This window comes from Larimichthys crocea, chromosome VII (genome assembly GCF_000972845.2).
Source record: "Larimichthys crocea isolate SSNF chromosome VII, L_crocea_2.0, whole genome shotgun sequence".
Taxonomy (NCBI): domain Eukaryota; kingdom Metazoa; phylum Chordata; class Actinopteri; family Sciaenidae; genus Larimichthys; species Larimichthys crocea.
The window spans coordinates 12240785-12260316 of record NC_040017.1 but is presented as its reverse complement, the minus strand read 5'-3'; the positions used below and the strand labels follow the sequence as shown (position 1 = coordinate 12260316).

Genomic DNA, 19532 nt, shown 5'->3' with positions numbered 1-19532 from the left:
GCACATGTGAATGCAGGAATCCTGTAACACAGGATAAACCCTCATGTGTCTTAGCAAAACTTGCCTGATCTAAATACCGATCAGCTGGACACAAGACATCAACACATCTCTACCGTTCTTTGTCATGCTTATTAAAGGAGTCCTTGTTAATAATATGGGAGATCCTTGATTAAAATAACTCCAGGCAAATGCTGGTTTAGCCCTCCTGGCTAGACCAGGAGAATGTTAAAACTTCCATTTCATTCCACATAACCTGCTGCTGAGTGATAAGAGCACGAGCCGGTTAACCTGGACATGGGATGTAGGCTGTAATGCATTTTCACAATTGTAAAAATGTAATCTGGGACACTTTACACTGAATAATCTTTCTTGTGACCAGGTAGTTTTGCTACATACATTATATTTCTTCCAAACCACTGGAAAGGGATAAACATGCTGACAGACATTAAAAGCAAGGTGACCTGAAACAAGCAGCCATTTTTTTCTTATTTGTCGATCATTTTACAGATACAGAAGGCAGCTGCATGAAACCCAGAAGAGCCAGCAAACTGTATTTTCTGCCCTTATCTCTCATCCAGGATAGGGGATGTGTGTGCATGGACATATACCGCATGCGTATGCGTATGTACTATACACTTTCATGTCCATTTGTGTTTCTATAGGTGCGCTGGACAAACAGAGAACAAAGAGGTGATCTCTGAAACAGTCATTTCTTTGCCAAACACAAGGTGAAGGTTTGTTTGTGCTGCATGTAGGCTGGAGCAGCAGCTCCACGCACTGTATCAACTTTATGAGTGACAGGACTGTAAGAGAAATACATGCATCTTGAAGTCGTTGCTGAATCACTGAGTGGGTCGCACCATAAATCTAGTACACAAGCACCGTAGGTGACACTTTAAAATACAGTAAACAGAGGGCCCTACATTTGCATTTGTTGTGGATTTATGAGGGCATAAACAAAGTGATTTTCCTTGGGGATGACAAGATTGTGTAAGAAATGTTATGCTGCTTGTCTGTTGCATGCAAATACCACGAGATTGGATTGTATTCATAAACAGCTCACAAAGTGCAAAGCTATGACTTCTGAATTATACACAAAGTTGTTTTTCAAACGAGGGAAGTAGGATGGAAAGAGAATATATACATGACAACTCATTCAAGAGTGTTGCATAAATAAAGCGTCTTCATGTAAGTTTATCGACTGCCCTGGAAAAAAAAATACAGTATTTTTATGCAGTACAGTGACGTGCACGAAAAGAAAAAAAAGAAAAAACTTCACGCCCGGCTAAGCTCTTGACACAAATGTGCCGCTGCGGTATTAGAGGATGTGGATCTGCTTGAAGAACTGAGCTGTTCCTACATCCCCTAGAGACACACAGTCTTGACTAAATAAACAGATCCAATTAATTATTCACAGTGTCTTCCCTTTGGAGAGTCTCCCGCTGAGCATTACAGCTGCCCTTTGCCCTCTTTTGTCCACTTGTTAGGGAGATCAGGACTTGGATAATAACAGAACAAGAGGGGAGCGAGGCACACAGCGTTGAGTCGCAGCTACAATGTTAGTGCTGATAATAAGGTCAAAAGGCCGTCTATCAAAAACCATTACATCCGAGCCGTTCGTACCTTCCCTCTACACTCTTTAAAGAGACAATCATAGTTCAACCAGCTGTAAGCAGGGTCATGCTAGATTACAGTGATAAAAGTAGCTTGGAGTGTGGCGAAGGCGGGTTTTGTTGCTAAGCTGTTATTAAGAAATCATTCTGTCAGAAGACTGGGCTTTCTTTTTCCTTTCGCTCCAGTGGCTTTGAGTTAAGAATGTGCCATATGTTACCATATCTGTTTAATGATGAAAGCAGAGATGGCTTGCACACGCACACATAACGGATATTAAAAAATGATGATTGAGTCCACTCACAGCCTGGATGCTGTCTTGACATTCCCTGATGAGACCAGTACCAGGAAGGACAGGAGCTTTGAGGGAAACTATGCTGGAGTGTCTAATGTGGCTGCTAAGCCCACTGCATTGTCATCAAAGTTTTACAGCCATAACTCTTGAGATGAGTGCAGTGAACTGCAGCTACGGTGGAGGAGAAAATCTTTGGTGTAGGCTACATCACACGTTAAAACTAGCAGGCATAATCCTCAGCCCGGGGAGAGTGTTTCAGAAGGAATCAATATAAATGATTTTCTCTCAATGCATCGGTGTAGCCTAAAGCATTCATGAAAACATTGCCATCAGCTATTACTACAACGCGCTCGATGCTTTATCTCCTTTTATTGAACATATAAATAAACATAGAAGAGCTGAAACATGTTGTGTCTTAGTGGCCCAAGACCCCCTCCTCCACACACACACACACACACACAGTCACACTTACAGTAACGCACAAAAAGCTGCACATTAATGCCAGGTTTGCTCCCGTTCCTGCTGCGCTTGTAAAACTCCTGCATTGCACTGAGGAAACTACTGCACGAGTGTGCGCGAACAGCAGTGAGTGTTGACAGGCTTTTCTCTGCTTGCGTCAGAGAAATCCATTGCCTCTTTGATTACCCTGCCCCTGCCGCGAGGGCAACGAGACGCATGGTGATGATCTATGTATCTCCGCAGTGACATAAGATGAAGGCGGCAAGATGTGCTGATGATAAAGGCTGTAACTGATGGAGGAGGGGAATCCAGTCACTTTCCCCATCATCACTTTCCTCTCCCTGCTCGAAGTGTCTTGCATTGTCTCACATTTTCTCTCGCTGCCTGTCCTTCTCTCCGTGTTTCTAGCTGTCTGGCTCGCATAGTTTTTGATCTTCCATCAAGTCAAGTAATGCAGACTTTCTGATTCGGCGAGCCACTCCAGATGGGATTTGTGGCTGTGCGATGAAACACATCATGCATCACAGCATGCGATGCCATCCACAGACAAATTGAGAGGAGGCAGCCTGTGCACGGAGCCACGGTCGTACCATGCATCAGCGGCTTTATAACCTCCTCCTCTTTTGCCTTTCTCTCTCTGTCTTTTCCTCTGCTTTTTTTTTTCTCCATTAACGGTGCACGAGTCTTACCTTCAGGTCTCTGCAGGAGTAGCTGGCAGGCTCCCTTCGAGGCATTTCACAGCTGTTCTTCTCCCCAGGACTGCGCACTCCTTTCCTGGCTTTGTTCAATCAACAACAGCCCTCCTGCCTCTCTCCTGCCACCCAGCTCCTTCTGCTCTTCCCCGCTCTCTATCTACTCCTATGTGAGAGGGGGGTCTACATGTGCATGTGTGTGTGTGTAAATGTGTGTGTGTGTGTGTGTGTGTGTGAGAGAGAGAGAGAGAGAGAGGAAAAGAGGGAGAGGAGGAGGTAGAGAGCGACACAGAGATGGAGAGAGAGGCAGAGTCAGAGTGGGTGAGAGAAGAGATGGAAAGGATGTAAATATGCGTGTGCTCTCTCTTCAGTGCTCCTCTCACCTCCAAACAGAAATTCTACCTCTTGTCTCTCAGGGTTTGTCCTTTATAAGAGTGTGTGTTTATGCCTGTTTGCACAAAACCTCAGCATCTGTGCGTGTGTATACATCCACCACATGTTTCTGTTCTCTCTTCTGCAAAGGCAAAGAGAAATGTGTGTAGCCAACAAAAAAAAAAGTCAAGTGTGTTTTGGAGGTGCAGACAGGGAAAGAGCGATGGTGGGGAAGAGTGTGGTATAATCAATTGCTGTAAAACTGCAGTTGAATAAAAAGAGATATAGGGGGAGATATAAAGTGGAAGCAGAGACAGGAGTAAGACGAAGAAAGAACGGAAGAGGAAGAAAGTAACAAAGAAGTACGAGGAGGTAAAAGAGAACTAGTATAAAGGAACAGCAGTTGAGGAGAGATAACAGGGGGGAAAGGACATTTTGACCCAGAATTCCTGGGCTCCAAATCAAGTTGTGTCACTTTTACTACGTGAATTGCAACTGCAGTACTACTCACAGTAAACAATGCCTCCAGAATAAGCTGAATCGAAAGTGGACTGACCTCAGCTTGGCCACATTAACTTCACATCAACCACGGTGATGGGCAGTGTGCCCATAAGGCACGGTTCAAATGTAAAATAAAGTCACGTAGCCCAAAGCAGCAGAATGGAGGTTCATAGGCTCGCTTAGTCCTCGTGTTTTAAATTCTGTCCAGTAACTGCCACAGTGGCGTGCGCATGAGAGGACGTACAGTACAAACGGAGACAGATGGATGGATACTTGACATTGAGATGTTATTAAGCATAGAGAAAATTGAATGTAGACTTGACATAACAGAGGAGGAGTAATGAGGGTGAGAGCAGAGACAGAGGGAGAGAGAAAGATAGGGAGATGATGATGAAGTGGGGGAGGAGCAACAGAAACAGCTATCACCAGAGAGCCCCCTTCACGTACTTCCTGCAATGAATTTGGGAGGAGATTTATGACTCTGCAGCCCCCCTTTGTTCCAGAGTGTGCCCCCCCACCTCCACCCGCTGCCTGCCCCTCTCCCCTCCCGTTTCCCTGCTGAGTCGCAGGGGGCACAGCAAGAGATGGCTGGGAGATACTTCTTCTTTTTTCCCAGCCTCCTCATCGAGCCGGGGAGCCAATGACAGCGGATTATGGAACATCAAGGACTAAGACTGCAATAATGAGGACCTTGGGATTTGGCTCAGGGATATAAGATCCTGGCCATGTTCATGCCCGCTCCCGAGGTATTGGTGCTAAATTGGGCAGTGATCATGAAGTGTTGGTGTTCAAAACTGATAGAAATTCAGGTCCTATGGCGACAGATCCTCATGGATCCTCCATGTGGATCAGCACCTAGTGGCTCCCAGTTGTTCAGATCCAGGGCATGTGTAATTATTTCCCCTCCTGAGGTTACACCATTATTGATCAAAGCCAAGAACCTTCCACCTTATTGCCTCCGCTGTTCATCCTATGGAGAAATATATTCAGTTGACTCTACCATCTTAGATTAATCTCGGATCACACATTAACAAAGCTACTTGGCACGTTCATTATTACACGTGGAAAGTTTTGTATAGCGCAGATGCATTTTTATGCATAATGTTAAGAAATGTGGGAACACAACTTGATCTTTTAATGGATGATCTATAAGAAATGTGTCGTATCCTGTCAAGGTGAACTGCAGGATAAAGATGCCTAACACAAACGGTGAAGCGTTACGTATGTTCTGAGTCTGATTTAATATTCATCAATGCAGAGATTTCCATATGAAATAAAGTGTCCTCCCACATTCGCTGCAGGTTCACTGTGCTATACTTGGTATTCTTCCTCCCGCATGTAAACTACTGACTACGAATAGAGATAGTGAAGGAGAATACGTGATGCAAAAATAACTGATTTGCACATTCTGCTGAAACAGTTCAGACAGGATAACAGTATCAGTGGGTCCGTGCCTACTCTCAGCAACATCCCACCCATCGGGTGAAGGAATGATCCTTTCAGAGGTCATAACCGAGGAAAGAGGAATTAGTTCTTTCTTGCATGAAGTGTCATTTTTCTTAATCCTCTCTGTGCTCCCTTTTGGCTCTAGTATTCTTTTTCCTGCAGCAACCCGCTAACACCCCCACCCTTCCTTAGTCTCCCATTCACGCCGCCTTTGGCTCCATCCCTCTTTGCTTTCTTTCACCTCCTCCCAGGCTTCATTAGCTCTGATTGATCCTCTTGTCAGCGCTTATATGGCACTGCGATGAACTGCATTGTTGCTAGCAGTCCGGAACAAGAAGTAGCGGAAAATGGAAATCAGAGGACAACAGTAAACTTATCACTACATAATGGAGGGCATAATGGAGAAAGTTAGGTGTCTGAATATGTGTGTGGGAGTGTGTGCTTTACAAACAAACAAACAAACAAACGTCTCCTCAGCACTGGGTGGCTTATCAGAAATGCTATATGGTGCACTGCTGTATGGTAATATCTAAAATATTTAACTGCTCAACCAAGTGTTAACACGTGGTGTTACATAAAGACCAGAATAGGTGGCCACCATTTAATAGCTGGGAGAACTGGTGAATGCATGAAGAGGCAAGGTATGTTTGCAATGGGAAAATGTGTAAATTATTAAAAAATCTATCTGAGCGAGCTGGTGCAGCTTTATCTTAAACAAATTCATCGGTGTCAACATCTGGCTTCAACACATCATTATACGGAAAACAAAATGAGGATTTAAGAGCAGCAGCCATTATGTACTTCTTATATTTTTAGATTTATGCAGTATCGTTTAAAGGGAGGCTTGACTTCAGTACATCTATTAGTGTTTAAATTATGAATTATGTGAGTGTGAAGATCTGCAGCCCAGCCGTGAGCTTGTTATATGTGAATACATAATTCAGAAATGCTGTAACATGTTTTTTTTTTTCTTGCGCACAGAGCGTCTAAGTATCCACAATTGGAAGTAAAGCAGATCTATACTGTGCGAGATTCAGTGATAAATATTTCCTCAAAAAGAACATTAAAATTGCTCTCTGTGATACAGAAAAGAAATAGACAAATCAGTGCAATGTTTAAAAGTTCCTGCCTGGTGAATGTGATCAGAGAGGGAGAGCTGAAACCTAAACAAACAGCCATCTGCAGCTCCATCTTGGATGGCAGGTCTTACATTAATCAACTACAAAGCCTGGACTGTTTCTAAATGGCTCATTTCTTAATTAGTAATTGAGTCACCAGAATTAATGTGAGTTATTTCTCGACAGATGAGAACTTATCCACAGATGCAGACATCTTTATATTTACCAGTGTTCTAACTTGAAGTAGAGGAGAGCATTCGTGATACATACATGTATATATATATAATGTCACAGATGTCATTATGTCCATGTCATGCTAAAAGATGAACCATAAATACTCAGTTTTTGTTTCACATTTTGATCTGAATGACCAGATTAAGTGTGTTCCCCCAGAAACAGTGACACTATGTGGAGGACAGAAGTATAGCAGTGAGTGAATAAACATAATGACTAAATGATGATCTATGCTTGGAACAGATGTACTTCTGTACCCCTCAGGAATTAGTTGTGGACTTTTGTAACATATTCCAGAGCTGAGACATTTTGGAAAGTGTTGCAATTGTGTAAAAACTGTAATAATGAAACAGCAGATTGCTGCTTTTTTATTGGTCACAATCCATCAGCTACTGACAGTCTGAAGCAGCATCTCTTCCTGTAAAAGCTACACATAGCAAGTGGCTGTTATAATTGGTGACTGCTGACAAAACCAACTTGATTTTCAGATTGGTCCTTTCTCTTGTGTTTATCTTAATCACTTCCAAAATGCAGTTTAAGTCTTGTGGGAAATCTCGTGCATCATGTTGGGTTGCTGTGTCCTGCTCTGTAAAGAACAGACTGACATCAGTGATATTATCTTGATGAATAGCAAGCTGTGACAAGAATGAAAATAATGTTTATTTTATTAAGAACTGTTTGGTGAGAGAATGTTAATTTGAAGTCAAAAGCAAGGCCAGGTACTGCATGTGTAACACTCACAAACACTGCAACACCACAAAGATACACCGCTTTGGAAACCCATTTGTGAAATTACATAGTCCACTTGACTTTTTTAGTCCATTGTCCACTGGCTCGTTCTTTCCTATAGTCTATGCTATGCTTCAGTGCAAAACCATCAATGCCAAAAAGCTTTAAAGCAGCCTCCTCCTCCTAATGGCTATGTGTTAAAAATATAGTCTGCAGGGAACTGCTGTCAGGTTGTGTTCTTACTGAGAGACAAAGTCTTGTACATTCTGAGCAACCCTGCAGGCAGAAAGATTTTTGAAATCTCTGGTACCTTCCAGCACAAAGACGTTCATGTGAAGGGTTTTATATACAGGTTTAGAGACACTTTTCTTCTGACAATGCTCTATTTCAATATGCAGGGTTGTCGCTGTCAGGTTGTCAGTAGAACCACTGCAAAGCAGAGATTAGTCTCTGTACGCAAGGATCTTTTTTTTCCTTTTGTTAATTTGGAGTATGTTTGAGATACAAAGAAATAGCAACCGTAGAAGAAGGATAAAACACGGTGACAAAAAAAAACATGAAAGGTGATATACTGGCAGTATCCACAACTGAGAAACAATATAATCCCTCAGGTGGAACAATAGGTCAGTGTTTTCTTGTAGATTTTGTCACCAGGTGTCATTTTACGTCGTTCAAAATTGAATTTGTACTCATTACAGACACGCAACTGACCGTGTCACGGTTGAGTGGCTAGGTGAGATGGTTTCATATTTTCTTTCCCTTTCATTGAGTTACTTATTCAGGCTACGTGACTGCTTAATCAGGCTGAAGTCCTTTGAGTGGAGGGTGTATGACAGGAAGACAACACCATAATGTGAGCCTGAGAATACTGAGGGGGGACAAAAATCCATGTGTGACCCCCCCTGTGACCTTGAGAACGCCAAATTGCTGACTGATTCAGCAGGGGAAAGGGAACTCCCTGTGGACCTTCTACATGGGGTTTACAGAGCTTAACAGTTAATTACTATCATATGAAGTGATGCCGTGCAAATGAAATCCAGTTGACAACATATACATTAAAACACGTGTTATTTGTTCAATAAAATAGGATATAAATATAATTCTAAACTCAAATGCATCGCCCCCACAGGCCTGCATACCAGATCTAACTCAGCTGTACTTACAATGTTTATGGCATGCTTTACATCTTACCCTTCATTGCCTGCTGTACATATTGCACTCACATCCCAACCATTTTCTTAAGAAGTAGGCTATTTCATCTTTTAGAGAACAACTGTTGTCATGAAGGGATGAGGGATGACATTGTAAAAACATGCACGATTCCATTAGTTTTGATGAAACCCAATAGCTAGCGAACAAGCAATCAAAGTGTAATTCCTGTAGTGGAAAATCCCCGCAAACTGTGTCTGCCAGGCTTCTTATCTTTGTCCTCATTGCTGAAGTCCTGGTCTATAGGCTTCTATTCATATGCGCATTGCACCCAAAGGCATGAGTACCGGAGCTCATTACAATCACAACAGCTTGTTTTTTTTTTTCCTGCATGTTCTGCATCTCTGAGTTTTACAGAGAAGATGTCATAAATGCCACGTTGACAATAAGGCAGCAAAGTGCATAGACATTTTTTTTTTTGAGAACTGCTTCACAGCTTATGTTTGTATTATCACAAGAGGCAAATGCTTTACAAGCACATTGCACAACTTGGGATTTCAATGCCTGGCATTGCACTTTGCCATTTTTCCTCTCGGAATGATGGATATGGGATATGAATGCTCAGTGACACGATGACCCAGCAAAATAGCTGCCATCAGTGTACATTAACCACACTACCTTTTCAGCTCACAAACACACAAACAAGTATAGCTATACCTATCCAGTTCAACCCAAGCAGATCATAGACTATGAAGCTCCATGGTGAATTTTCAAAGTTTTTGTTGTCAAGCACGCCTGAATCACAAATCAAAAAGGAAAAAAAGAAATAATAATAAAACAAATCGTTTCTATTCACACCAGAATTAATTAAAAGGTTTCAGCCCAATGCTCAAGGCTACATTTCATAATTAACTCTGACTGCAATGGATTTCTTTCCTGTTGTGAAACAGCCAGATGTGGTTTGCAGCTGAACAGTCTTCATAAAAAAAAGTAAAACAGAAGAAAAAGTGAATGAATGGGCTTGGAAGGAGCTGTGAGGGCAAAGGGTTGCTTGAAACCTACAAATAATTGAATAATCTAATCAAATCCTTAAAAGTCTCTTATCATCAATTACTCACAGGCTAAGTAGTATACGAGACACAGTATTAGTGAGCCATAAAGTGGCTAAAATGAGGCAGGATATGAGCCTTAAAGGGACATGACAACATGTTGACTAAACAGCTTCAAAAGAAGACGTCAGTCAAGTGTTCAGACTGTCTGAAAATATGTCTGACCTGTTTCACTGCTTAAATCATCAACTGACTGCAAATGAAAACAAATGTAAACGTGGCGTCCCCTAACTTCTCTTACTGTTAAATCTTGACTTTGTTTAGATTTGGGTGACTGTGACTTTGGAGAATGTGACACGGATACAATAAATGGGGTTTATTTTGTCCGGCTAACTGACTGCTTAAAGTGGCAACAATCAATATTTCATTATTAACAATGGGGCATATGACTTGCATGTGAAAGGGGTCACACTGAGTGATAGACACAAAGGGAATTATCTTCAGACTCTCGGCTCTAAGTAGCTTTATAACGTCTTTCAGCTCATTGACACACACCTGATCATGTTGTAGTCTCCTGTGCACACCTGATCATATTGTAGTCTCCTGTTTATGTCCCATTTTTTTTTCTATTTTATTTCATTTATACCCTGCGGTTATTATTTATATCATGGTCACTTACTTTTGTAATATTATTTATATTATGGTCACTTTACATTACAAAACTTTTATATACCATGCCACTTCCATCCTCAGTACTTGTCTGTTTTGAATGTTGATTGTTTTTCGTGTTTATTGTGTAGGTTATAGATATTTCTGCCTGTTTAATTTCTGTCGGTTTTTGCCCTTTTATTTGATTCTACTTCTGTAGTGTATATTACACTTTCTGCTGCTGCAACAAGTGAATTTCCCCATTGTGGGATAAATAAAGTATAATCTAATCTAATCTAATCTAATTGTTTTTATTGTATGCTAGCTGCAGCACAAAATGGCAAAGAGACAAAGCTGTTGAACATTTAGCAGTTAAGCAGCAAGATATTGGGGTGTCCTGGTATCTCATGCATTACATGAATTAAGAGCTGAATCCTTACCATAGCTGCCTCAGATTCAATACCAGCCTGTGACTATTTGCTGCATGTTATCCTTCTCTCTTTCTTTCTATAACCCCTTTCCCGTCTCTTTCAAGCTGCGACTATCTAATTAATTATTAGACAATAAACAATAAACATTATTAATTCAAAAGAAAGAGAGAGAGAGTTAGAATTATATAATATATACTTACATTTGTGAGGAGAACAGAAACATGACTAAACTAGACTAATATAATAATATATAAATAGTTGGAGGTTGCCTGTAGATTAAGACATGCAAACATAGTGTAGTAGTCTGAGCAGAATGAACATGTAGCCACACATCTCCATCTGTTGTTGTAACTCTTCACCTTGCAGGTAGTAAAAGTTAGCAGGTAATACTGACTAACCACTGGTAACCTCTTGACCCTAAAGTTGATTAACAGAAACTGATACAGAAACTATCATCATTCCTTTGAGTGCTCCACTTTATGCGGAGAGAAACTGCCATTGTTTACTATCAGCGACAGTGCTGTGTTTAAGTACTTATCAGCTTCGCATAAGTTCAAAGAACATGAATATCTGTTACCAGAGGCTGCAGCAGTGAGTGAAAACAGGTCTCACCAGTGTATGGTCTTATGCTTATATTAGAGAATATTGTTCTGCTCACTACCACAATCTATAATGCATAGTGTATATCATATATTAATGCAAAATATTCAATAACATTAATTGATCAATATTCATTAAATTGAGAGTTTGGCTTATTATTGCACTATAATTAAAATAATTAATAATGATTGCGAAATTTTCCAGAAAGACAATTCATAATCCTCAATTATGTACAACTGAGAGTATATACAATCAATTGTAGCCTCCAGGACTCTTAAGTTGCTAAACCAGTTCAACAATCAGTGCAGCTATGTGGTTTGGTGGCTATTCACCGGCCTTTTGTCAGATATAAAAGGAATTTCAAGCGTGGGGGTTCATTAAGCAAACAAGAAAATCACCTCTTGAATAAAATGTAAAAGACTTGTCATCCTTTTACAACAGTGTGGATTTGCAAGAAAACAGCAATGCCTAATCTTGTTGTGTGTCAACAGTAATGTATTGTTGTTGTCAATAGAATACACATACAGCAGCATGAAAGGTAATACAGTGGAACTTTTCCGTCACTTTTGCTTAGAACAATAGAGCTGAAAAACGACTCCCATCACAACTGACAACTTTTCTCCCCTCAGCGTTCATTACATCGTCAGCTCATGAACTGAATTGGTTCCAGGTCCGAACCCTTAGAGAGCTCTCTGTTTGTATCTAGACCTTGTGTTATCTCACTCCATCACCTATTTATGTTCTATGGTCCCCATATTTCATTATGACACAGCTGTGTAGTTGAGGTGGATGACTGCACTGCGCAGAGCTGTGAAGCACTGATGTTTGATTCATATGGTGACAACACTGTGCCTGGGATGTGTCAAACACATTTTTATGAACATAATGATGCGGAGGGATATGTACATAAACAAGCTAGATTGTGTCACAATAGTTTTTCCAATTTTCTCCATCAACTTCACCTCACCCCTCAAAAATTACATCGGTACAATCCCTCAATTTCCAATATCTGTTTCAGATGTGGCACTGCTAAGGGGAACCATGTTACACTGCATGTGGCAATGTGCTAAAGTAACAACATTCTGGTATGATATATGCAACACGCTAACTAAAATCATGGAAACACAGATTCCATTAGATCCGGGACTCTGTCTTTTAGGAAATACAACAAACCTGAATTTAACTCAGAGTTCCAGGAAATTTGTTGACATAGCTCCCCCGTCTCCATATCAGAATGGATATCAGAAATGATGACCTGTTTACCTCCATATCAGAATGGATATCAGAAATGATGACCTGTTTACCTTTAGAGACGATTACATATGCTGTAAGAAATAGATATGACACCTTTTTAGGGCTCTGGCAACCTTTTATTGAGTATATTGGAACATTGCCCCTATCAGCTGTAGACTCCCTGTAAACCTTGAACTGGTTCAATATAAACTGATAATAACGTCCAGGTATTATTTAAGATGAAGATTTTTTTTTTCCCTTTTTAAACAATTCTATTATCTTTACTAGTATTTATTTGTCTGTTTCTATCTATATCTGTGTTACTTTGTCTGTGGGAATAAGTTGTACTGTTCTATAACTGAAAACTTTAAAAAGTAAAGTATTAAAAAAAAAAGTACATAAACAAAAGTGAGTTATATGCTGTAATCACGAACACGCAGTATTCCGGGAAAATATGATTATCATAACATGTTAATATCAGGTGATGAAAAGCTGTGAAAATTCCCCACAACATACTAATAAAAGTGTGTGTCTGCATGTGTGCGTGTGTGTACAGTAAATAGTGAGTCACAGCGTGTTTGTCACTGAAATGCAAAGAACCAGAACCACATACAGATACAATCCATACAGGTCTTGCATTTACATAGTCAACATTCACTTGTAGTCCAGCTGTAGAAAATAATATTACAGCTGGAGTTCAGCTGTAAAAAAAAAAAAAGATCACAGTATTACAAAATAGGAACAACCAACAGTAAATTCAGATCAGTGGACTGGGGGTGTGGCGGAGAGAGGTCAGCTTGGCCTTTAGTGCCAGGCGTCTGTGGGGTAAACATCTTATTAGAGCTGGGGGAAGGGTATGCATGTGTTAATGTGCGTGTGTGTTTGTGGGCGGAGGGGTGCATGATGTCTCTGTGGGCGTGAACATCACCTGGCTGATTCCAGCATACCGAGAGAGACGACAGTATAAATGCACACAGGTGTTGGTGAACAGGCATGAGAGAAGGACACACCTCCACAGTCTCAATCAATTGTAAAGAAAAGAACGACACAGACAGAGAGGAGAAATCTTGAACTCTGGATGTCAAACTACTTTCACTTCAGCTAATAGAGGTGAGTTTGGACTGAACAAAGTTCACTTTTATGTTTACATGTTCCATTATCAGCTGGATCACATTGTTTCAAGAATGTGGTGAGCATTGTCTTACCGGCAGTAGTTGAATTGATTTAATGGGAAAACAAGGATTGTCACTGTGACTATAAATAATAAATAAAACAAATGTTGTAAAACTATAAAGCTGGTTTGTACCTCTGACAAAAGACAGCATTTACTACAAATGAGGCATTAGAGCTTATTAGAGGCTAATTCCAATGTTATTCATTTTAAATCTAAAGTATTGCTAAATCCCTGCTATAGCTGGAATTATATAACAGTCACAAGCAACTTTAATGGTGCAAATAATGAAGGTATTAGGGTAGATATGCATTAACTGATATTAGAATGAGACTAAAATAGTTGCTGCATTATAATTAATTAGATACAAGTAGGGAGACGAAGAGGAAATTTTCTTAAAAAAAAAAAAAACAGTCTGCAGTAAGAAAACAGTAAACTCAAATATGTCCATTTCCTAAAGGTAGTTGTTAATGTAATGCAAAGCAATAATTTAGAGTAACCCGTCATACATACAATTACAATACTAAATACCTGACATTATTCCAGCACATATGTCGTTACAGTTTGAAAACATGCTGACCTAATAATTAGGTGTGGAATGACTAGGTTTACTTCCAAAAGGATGAAAGCCTGCAAACAAGCTACACAGTGTGTTTATCAGATTTCTTTTGGCAAAATGACTGGATGTAAGCTTTGAGGTTTGAAAACAGAGACATAAACTCACTGCACTGATCGTTTTGTACTACTTCACACTCACTAACAAGCACACCATGAGCCAAATAGGTAGTTTGCATGACTTGGCAAGAACAGAGGGCATACTTATTTGGAAACCTCGGCAAAGCCAATACTGCCAGTTACCATCCATCAAGCATCAGACTTATGAGAACTCAGTGCTTGAATAACGTCAAAGATTGTTATGTCTGTGAAAAGCTGGCCTTCTGGCTGGGTTTGCACAAATTATTTTAATGCCACGTTTATTTTTGTAGCATTGATATTTAACAAACAAAGCTGATCCTTGTGTGGAGACACTTGCACGGGACCAAAGATCCCAAATTATTTGGTTTACTTGGAGTACTTATACGTTACACTTCAGTGGAAACTTTTGTATCTCATTAACTTCAAGTCTTTACTGCAGTGCTGCATCCACCGAGGATTATAGCCTTTCATTGAGGATTAAAATTGCAGTGGGACAGAGCAGCCTGGAACATGTGAGACTGTACATAAACAATCTACAGTGAGATATGCATGATGTGGAGGAAAGGATTTACATTTACTGTATACATTCATTATCCTTGGCACAATAGGTGCTTGCAGATCCTCCTTTTTACATCTCCCTCTCAGCACCTGACAGGCAGTGTCACCATGACATTTTGCTGTTTGATTGTAGTGAATTACACCACTTAAGGATGATTGACAGTTTAAGAGGGCCAGTCACATTACGTTCCATTGTTGGGATTGCAAAAGCTTAGTTATCGTGAGCAATACTTGCATACTATTTGTTTTTTTATGATTCAGGGAAATCTGCCTTATTATTATTAACTTAAGGAATTCACAACTAAGTGTTTGTACACGCAACTGCTTGATGACTGGTTTCATAGCATGTACTTAAATGCAGTATGCAATATGCAGTACATGTATAATATACACATATATTCTTCTGTTTTCTTTTAGGTTGGGGACTTGTAGAAAATGTTTGGATCTTTGAGCAAACGTTTCCAGGACTATCTGGTGGAGCGAAGAAGTCGCAGAACCAGACTAGTAACCAAAGATGGTCGCTGCAACATTGAATTTGGAAACATCAAGTACAGCAATCACTTTGCCTTCCTGGCTGACTTCTGGACCACCTTTGTGGAGATCCGGTGGCGTTTTGTCCTCTTTCTCTTCATCGCCGCTTTCACCCTAAGCTGGTTCATTTTTGGCCTGCTGTGGTACTGGATTGCCCGCAGTAATGGAGACCTGACGTGGCAAAACCCAGAATCAGACCACACTCCATGTGTTGATAATGTTGTCGGACTCACCACAGCATTCCTCTACTCCCTTGAAACCCAGACAACAATTGGGTATGGCGGACGAGCGATCACCCCTCTCTGCCCAGGTGCTGTGGCCCTTATCATCATCCAGTCCCTCCTCGGAGCCATTATCAACTGCTTCATGTGTGGAGTCATCCTGTCCAAAATCTCTTTACCCAAAAAGAGAGCTAAGACCATCACATTTAGTGACATGGCTGTTATCAGCCCCAAAAATGGTTCTCTTTGCCTGTCAATCAGAGTGGCCAACCTGCGCAAGACCCTGATGATTGGAAGCCAGATCTATGGTAAGCTGCTCAGAACAACAAACACACAAGATGGGGAGACAATCATCATGGACCAGGTGAACATTGACTTCATGATGGATGCTGGGAAGGACAACCTCTTTTTTGTATGTCCTCTCACACTCTACCATGTCATCGACAAGAGCAGCCCCTTCTTTGAGATGGCAGTAGACACACTCCACAGACAAGAGTTTGAACTTGTAGTCTTCCTAGATGGCACCGCAGAGTCCACCAGCTCTGCCTGCCAAGTTCGGACCTCCTTTATTCCTCAGGAGATCATGTGGGGCTACAACTTCTTGCCTATCATCTCCAGAAGCAAGGAGGGCAAATATAGAGTAGATTTCTCCAACTTCTCCAAGGCGGTGCCAGTGGCCACCGCACATTGTGCTTACTGTTTCCACAACATCAAGGGTAACCATCACCACTCCAAAGATGGACATGACAACCAGGGCTTTGAGGTGATTGATATCAACGATCCTCCAAATGTCACCAAGATGTGATACATTGCAACGAACATTAAAACTGAGACTGGTAGAAGCTGATACCTCTCATTGATAAACTCCTCCAGACTCGCAGGTGGGGTTAACCAATGGCAGGCAGCACATTATGTAGCATTTAAAGTGAAGAAAACCTACTTATTTGCCATTCTATTGTGTCGAACACAGATAAGAAAGCCTTCTGTGTTTCAGGACAGTTATTGTGATCTATTGTAAAACCACACCTGCCACTGTCTGCTGACCAAAAACCTGTTTTCAAAAGACGCATCCAGGTCATGCAAGACAGTGAGGCTACAATTCAAGAACAAAAAAACAAAGTTTTCCCGATTACTCGCACATGTTTTAAATGAAGTAAAATGAGTGGTTCTAATTTACCTCTGGTCTTGCACATTTGGTTTACCAAGTAGGCAGAAAAACAAAGCAAATGTATTATACTGTGTGTAAATCTTGCAATTACTTGAAGGACCAGTGTTGGGGAGCGGGACAGGGGATATGCTATTGTCATGGGTCAGAAAAAGTGAAGTGAAGTGGTTGTTAAATAATTTATGCTATGCTGAAGTACACAAAGAGACACTTTGACTTAAACCATTCGACTATGCTTAACTGAGGCACTAGTAAATTGTTGGACTCTGGGCCCACTCTTTTCAAGCAGTGAGTGATATAGTTGTGTATTTCTCCTTGTGAAGTGAGTGAAGACAATGCGAGAGAACAAAGCTCTCAGGAAACACTTAAAATATGGCTGCACACAGCACTGAGTATAGTATGAAAATCAGTTTTGTTTTCTTTTTTGTATTTGATCTCAGGGGAAAATACACAGGAATAAATATTATATAAATGCTATCTTTGCATTCAAAATTACTGTGTCACTCTTATTATTCTCTGAACCAAAACGCCAGATAAGGACTGTGATCAAAACGGTCAATGCCATGTAATGACAGGTGTCAACCCCTATCACGGCTTTTCATCTGTAAACAAAGTGAAGTTGTGTCAGCAAACAGAAAATCAACCAGTGGCGATTCTAGTCCCTTGGGGGCCTTTGGCAAAGAAGACTGTTCTGTACTGTATGGCCTTGAAACTGAATGTAATTGATTGTTTTGCAATATTGTATATTTATTGCTAATCATCTTTTGATGTTAATAACTTTCTGTACTGCTTTTGCTATAAAGGATATTTTTCTCATACCAGTCATACCAATAAAGTGGTGGTTAGAAAAATTTCTTCATTGCTCCTGAGGCTTAAAAAATGAAAGAAAAAAAACATGGAAAGAAAGTTATTTTTTCCCCCATACATTGAGAAAACAACAGGGGCAACTGACCTCTATCAGGCTTTACAACGAGATAATTAGATGGCAAATATGTAGAAAATTATGTTAGGCACAAGCTGTGTTAACCAGGTAGTTTTGTTGCCTAAACCCGAACTGCGACTGCCTCACAACGTTAACTATGTAACATACTCACATCATGTACATACTATAACTTAATTTACATATGTCATTGGCGCTATGTTCCTGACATACCTCGTCACTGAAACTGACAGCTGACTGTCAGTCTTCTTCTTATGCATTTCTGGCAGGTTAGATGCCTTGTGGCACATTACTGCCTCTCACAGGTCAATCCAGTCAGTGCCTTGTGGAGCCTCAAGAGGGTTTACAGATGTCTTTGCAAAATGTACCAATATGGACATTGGGGGTTCCTTTTCCAGTTTTGGAAGATAAGAGCTGTTGCTTATTGCATATTATTGTGCATGCTGGATGTAGATAAAATAACAGCCGACATGAAGCTGCAAAAGGCTTTGTTAAGGCGGACACGCCACTATTATGTTGCTAATGAACTGCATATGAACTGCAAAAGTCTTATGTGTTTGTCTGCACCCAAAGATACTGATGAAGGAAATTGGTAATAAAAAAGGTTGGGTAAAAACATTAAGAACATTATTGAGAAATATGTGAAATTACTAAGCAGCAAAAGATGATGCATGACAACAACTGTCCCTTGATGGCTGTTCACCATGTCTGCGATACATATTTTTGTCTACATGGTTCATGCAAACTAACTGAATATTTTCAAAGGCTGTCATTAAACAACGACACCATGTGTACACACTGGTTATTAAAGTGCCGACACCTATCATTTGAAGCTGTATTCAGAGAGAGTCAAGAGTAAGATACTGAGGAGACTTTCAACTTGATGTACACCAGTCTGTAGTGATATTACATCTACAGTTCCCTTGTGCACAGCTTGTGGCCTTGTATGATCAAGATTCAAAATCTAATAGAACTATAAAGTGCATAAACAAAATGTCAAAATGTAACTTTCCACTGGAAATGATTAATGCCTAAATTATACATGGGTGTCATCAGCAAGAACTAACACAGTCTAATGTTTATTCTACTCGTTGTCTGGAGTGGACAAAAACTCCTCAATGTATAATGCAATACAATTAAACAGCACCTCAAACATTACACCCTTCGCAAAGGAAGGATTTAATGCAGAACTGTTGTATTAGACTGCGTTAGGTGAACCTAATAAACCTGCAACTGTTTATTTTCTTAATAGGACAAAACGTTTCCGTAGCGCCTCGTCATGGTTAGTTTGTGAATAAATTTAGATTATATTACAATCAGATAACAGCCTTTCATCAAGGTTAAATTATCTAACTACAAACTGTAATGGCCACTTCATCTTTGTGTAAAATACATGTGAATTAAATATTAAGTGGAAGATGTTTTTTTGTGATAATTAATGCTTGTTTGTGTGCATTGTACTCATGTAACAAATTACTGCTCTCTAAAGGACCAAATTGATAGAAAATGTGTAACAGGATGCCAGAACTGTGGCTTGAGGCAAAAGAATTTTCAAACTTTGACACAACTGAGACAAGTATTGTGCAAGTCACTATCAAAAAATTAAAAATGTTCTGTTCTGGCAAAGCCACAGGCAGGCAATGGAAGAATCAAATGAGAGGTAACAAAGCCACAGGCAGGCAA

General features: G+C 40.3%; 2 protein-coding genes across 2 annotated transcripts in view; one reads left to right on the top strand and one right to left on the bottom strand.

The window, feature by feature from the left end:
* kcnj5 (potassium inwardly rectifying channel subfamily J member 5) overlaps positions 1–3291 on the bottom strand; it is a 24314-nt gene extending 21023 nt beyond the window's left edge. Inside the window, exon 1 of the mRNA XM_010757151.3 lies at positions 3055–3291. The gene's annotated coding sequence lies outside the window, so the exon portion shown is untranslated. The remainder of the gene's footprint in view (positions 1–3054) is intronic.
* Positions 3292–13401: 10110 nt separating this feature from the next.
* On the top strand, positions 13402–17910 carry kcnj1a.1 (potassium inwardly rectifying channel subfamily J member 1a, tandem duplicate 1). The gene is made up of 2 exons (XM_010757114.3): positions 13402–13677; positions 15410–17910. The coding sequence occupies exon 2, from the start codon at positions 15428–15430 to the stop codon at positions 16547–16549; it is 1122 nt and encodes a 373-aa protein (XP_010755416.1). The 5' UTR covers positions 13402–13677; positions 15410–15427; the 3' UTR covers positions 16550–17910.
* Positions 17911–19532: the final 1622 nt, after the last annotated feature.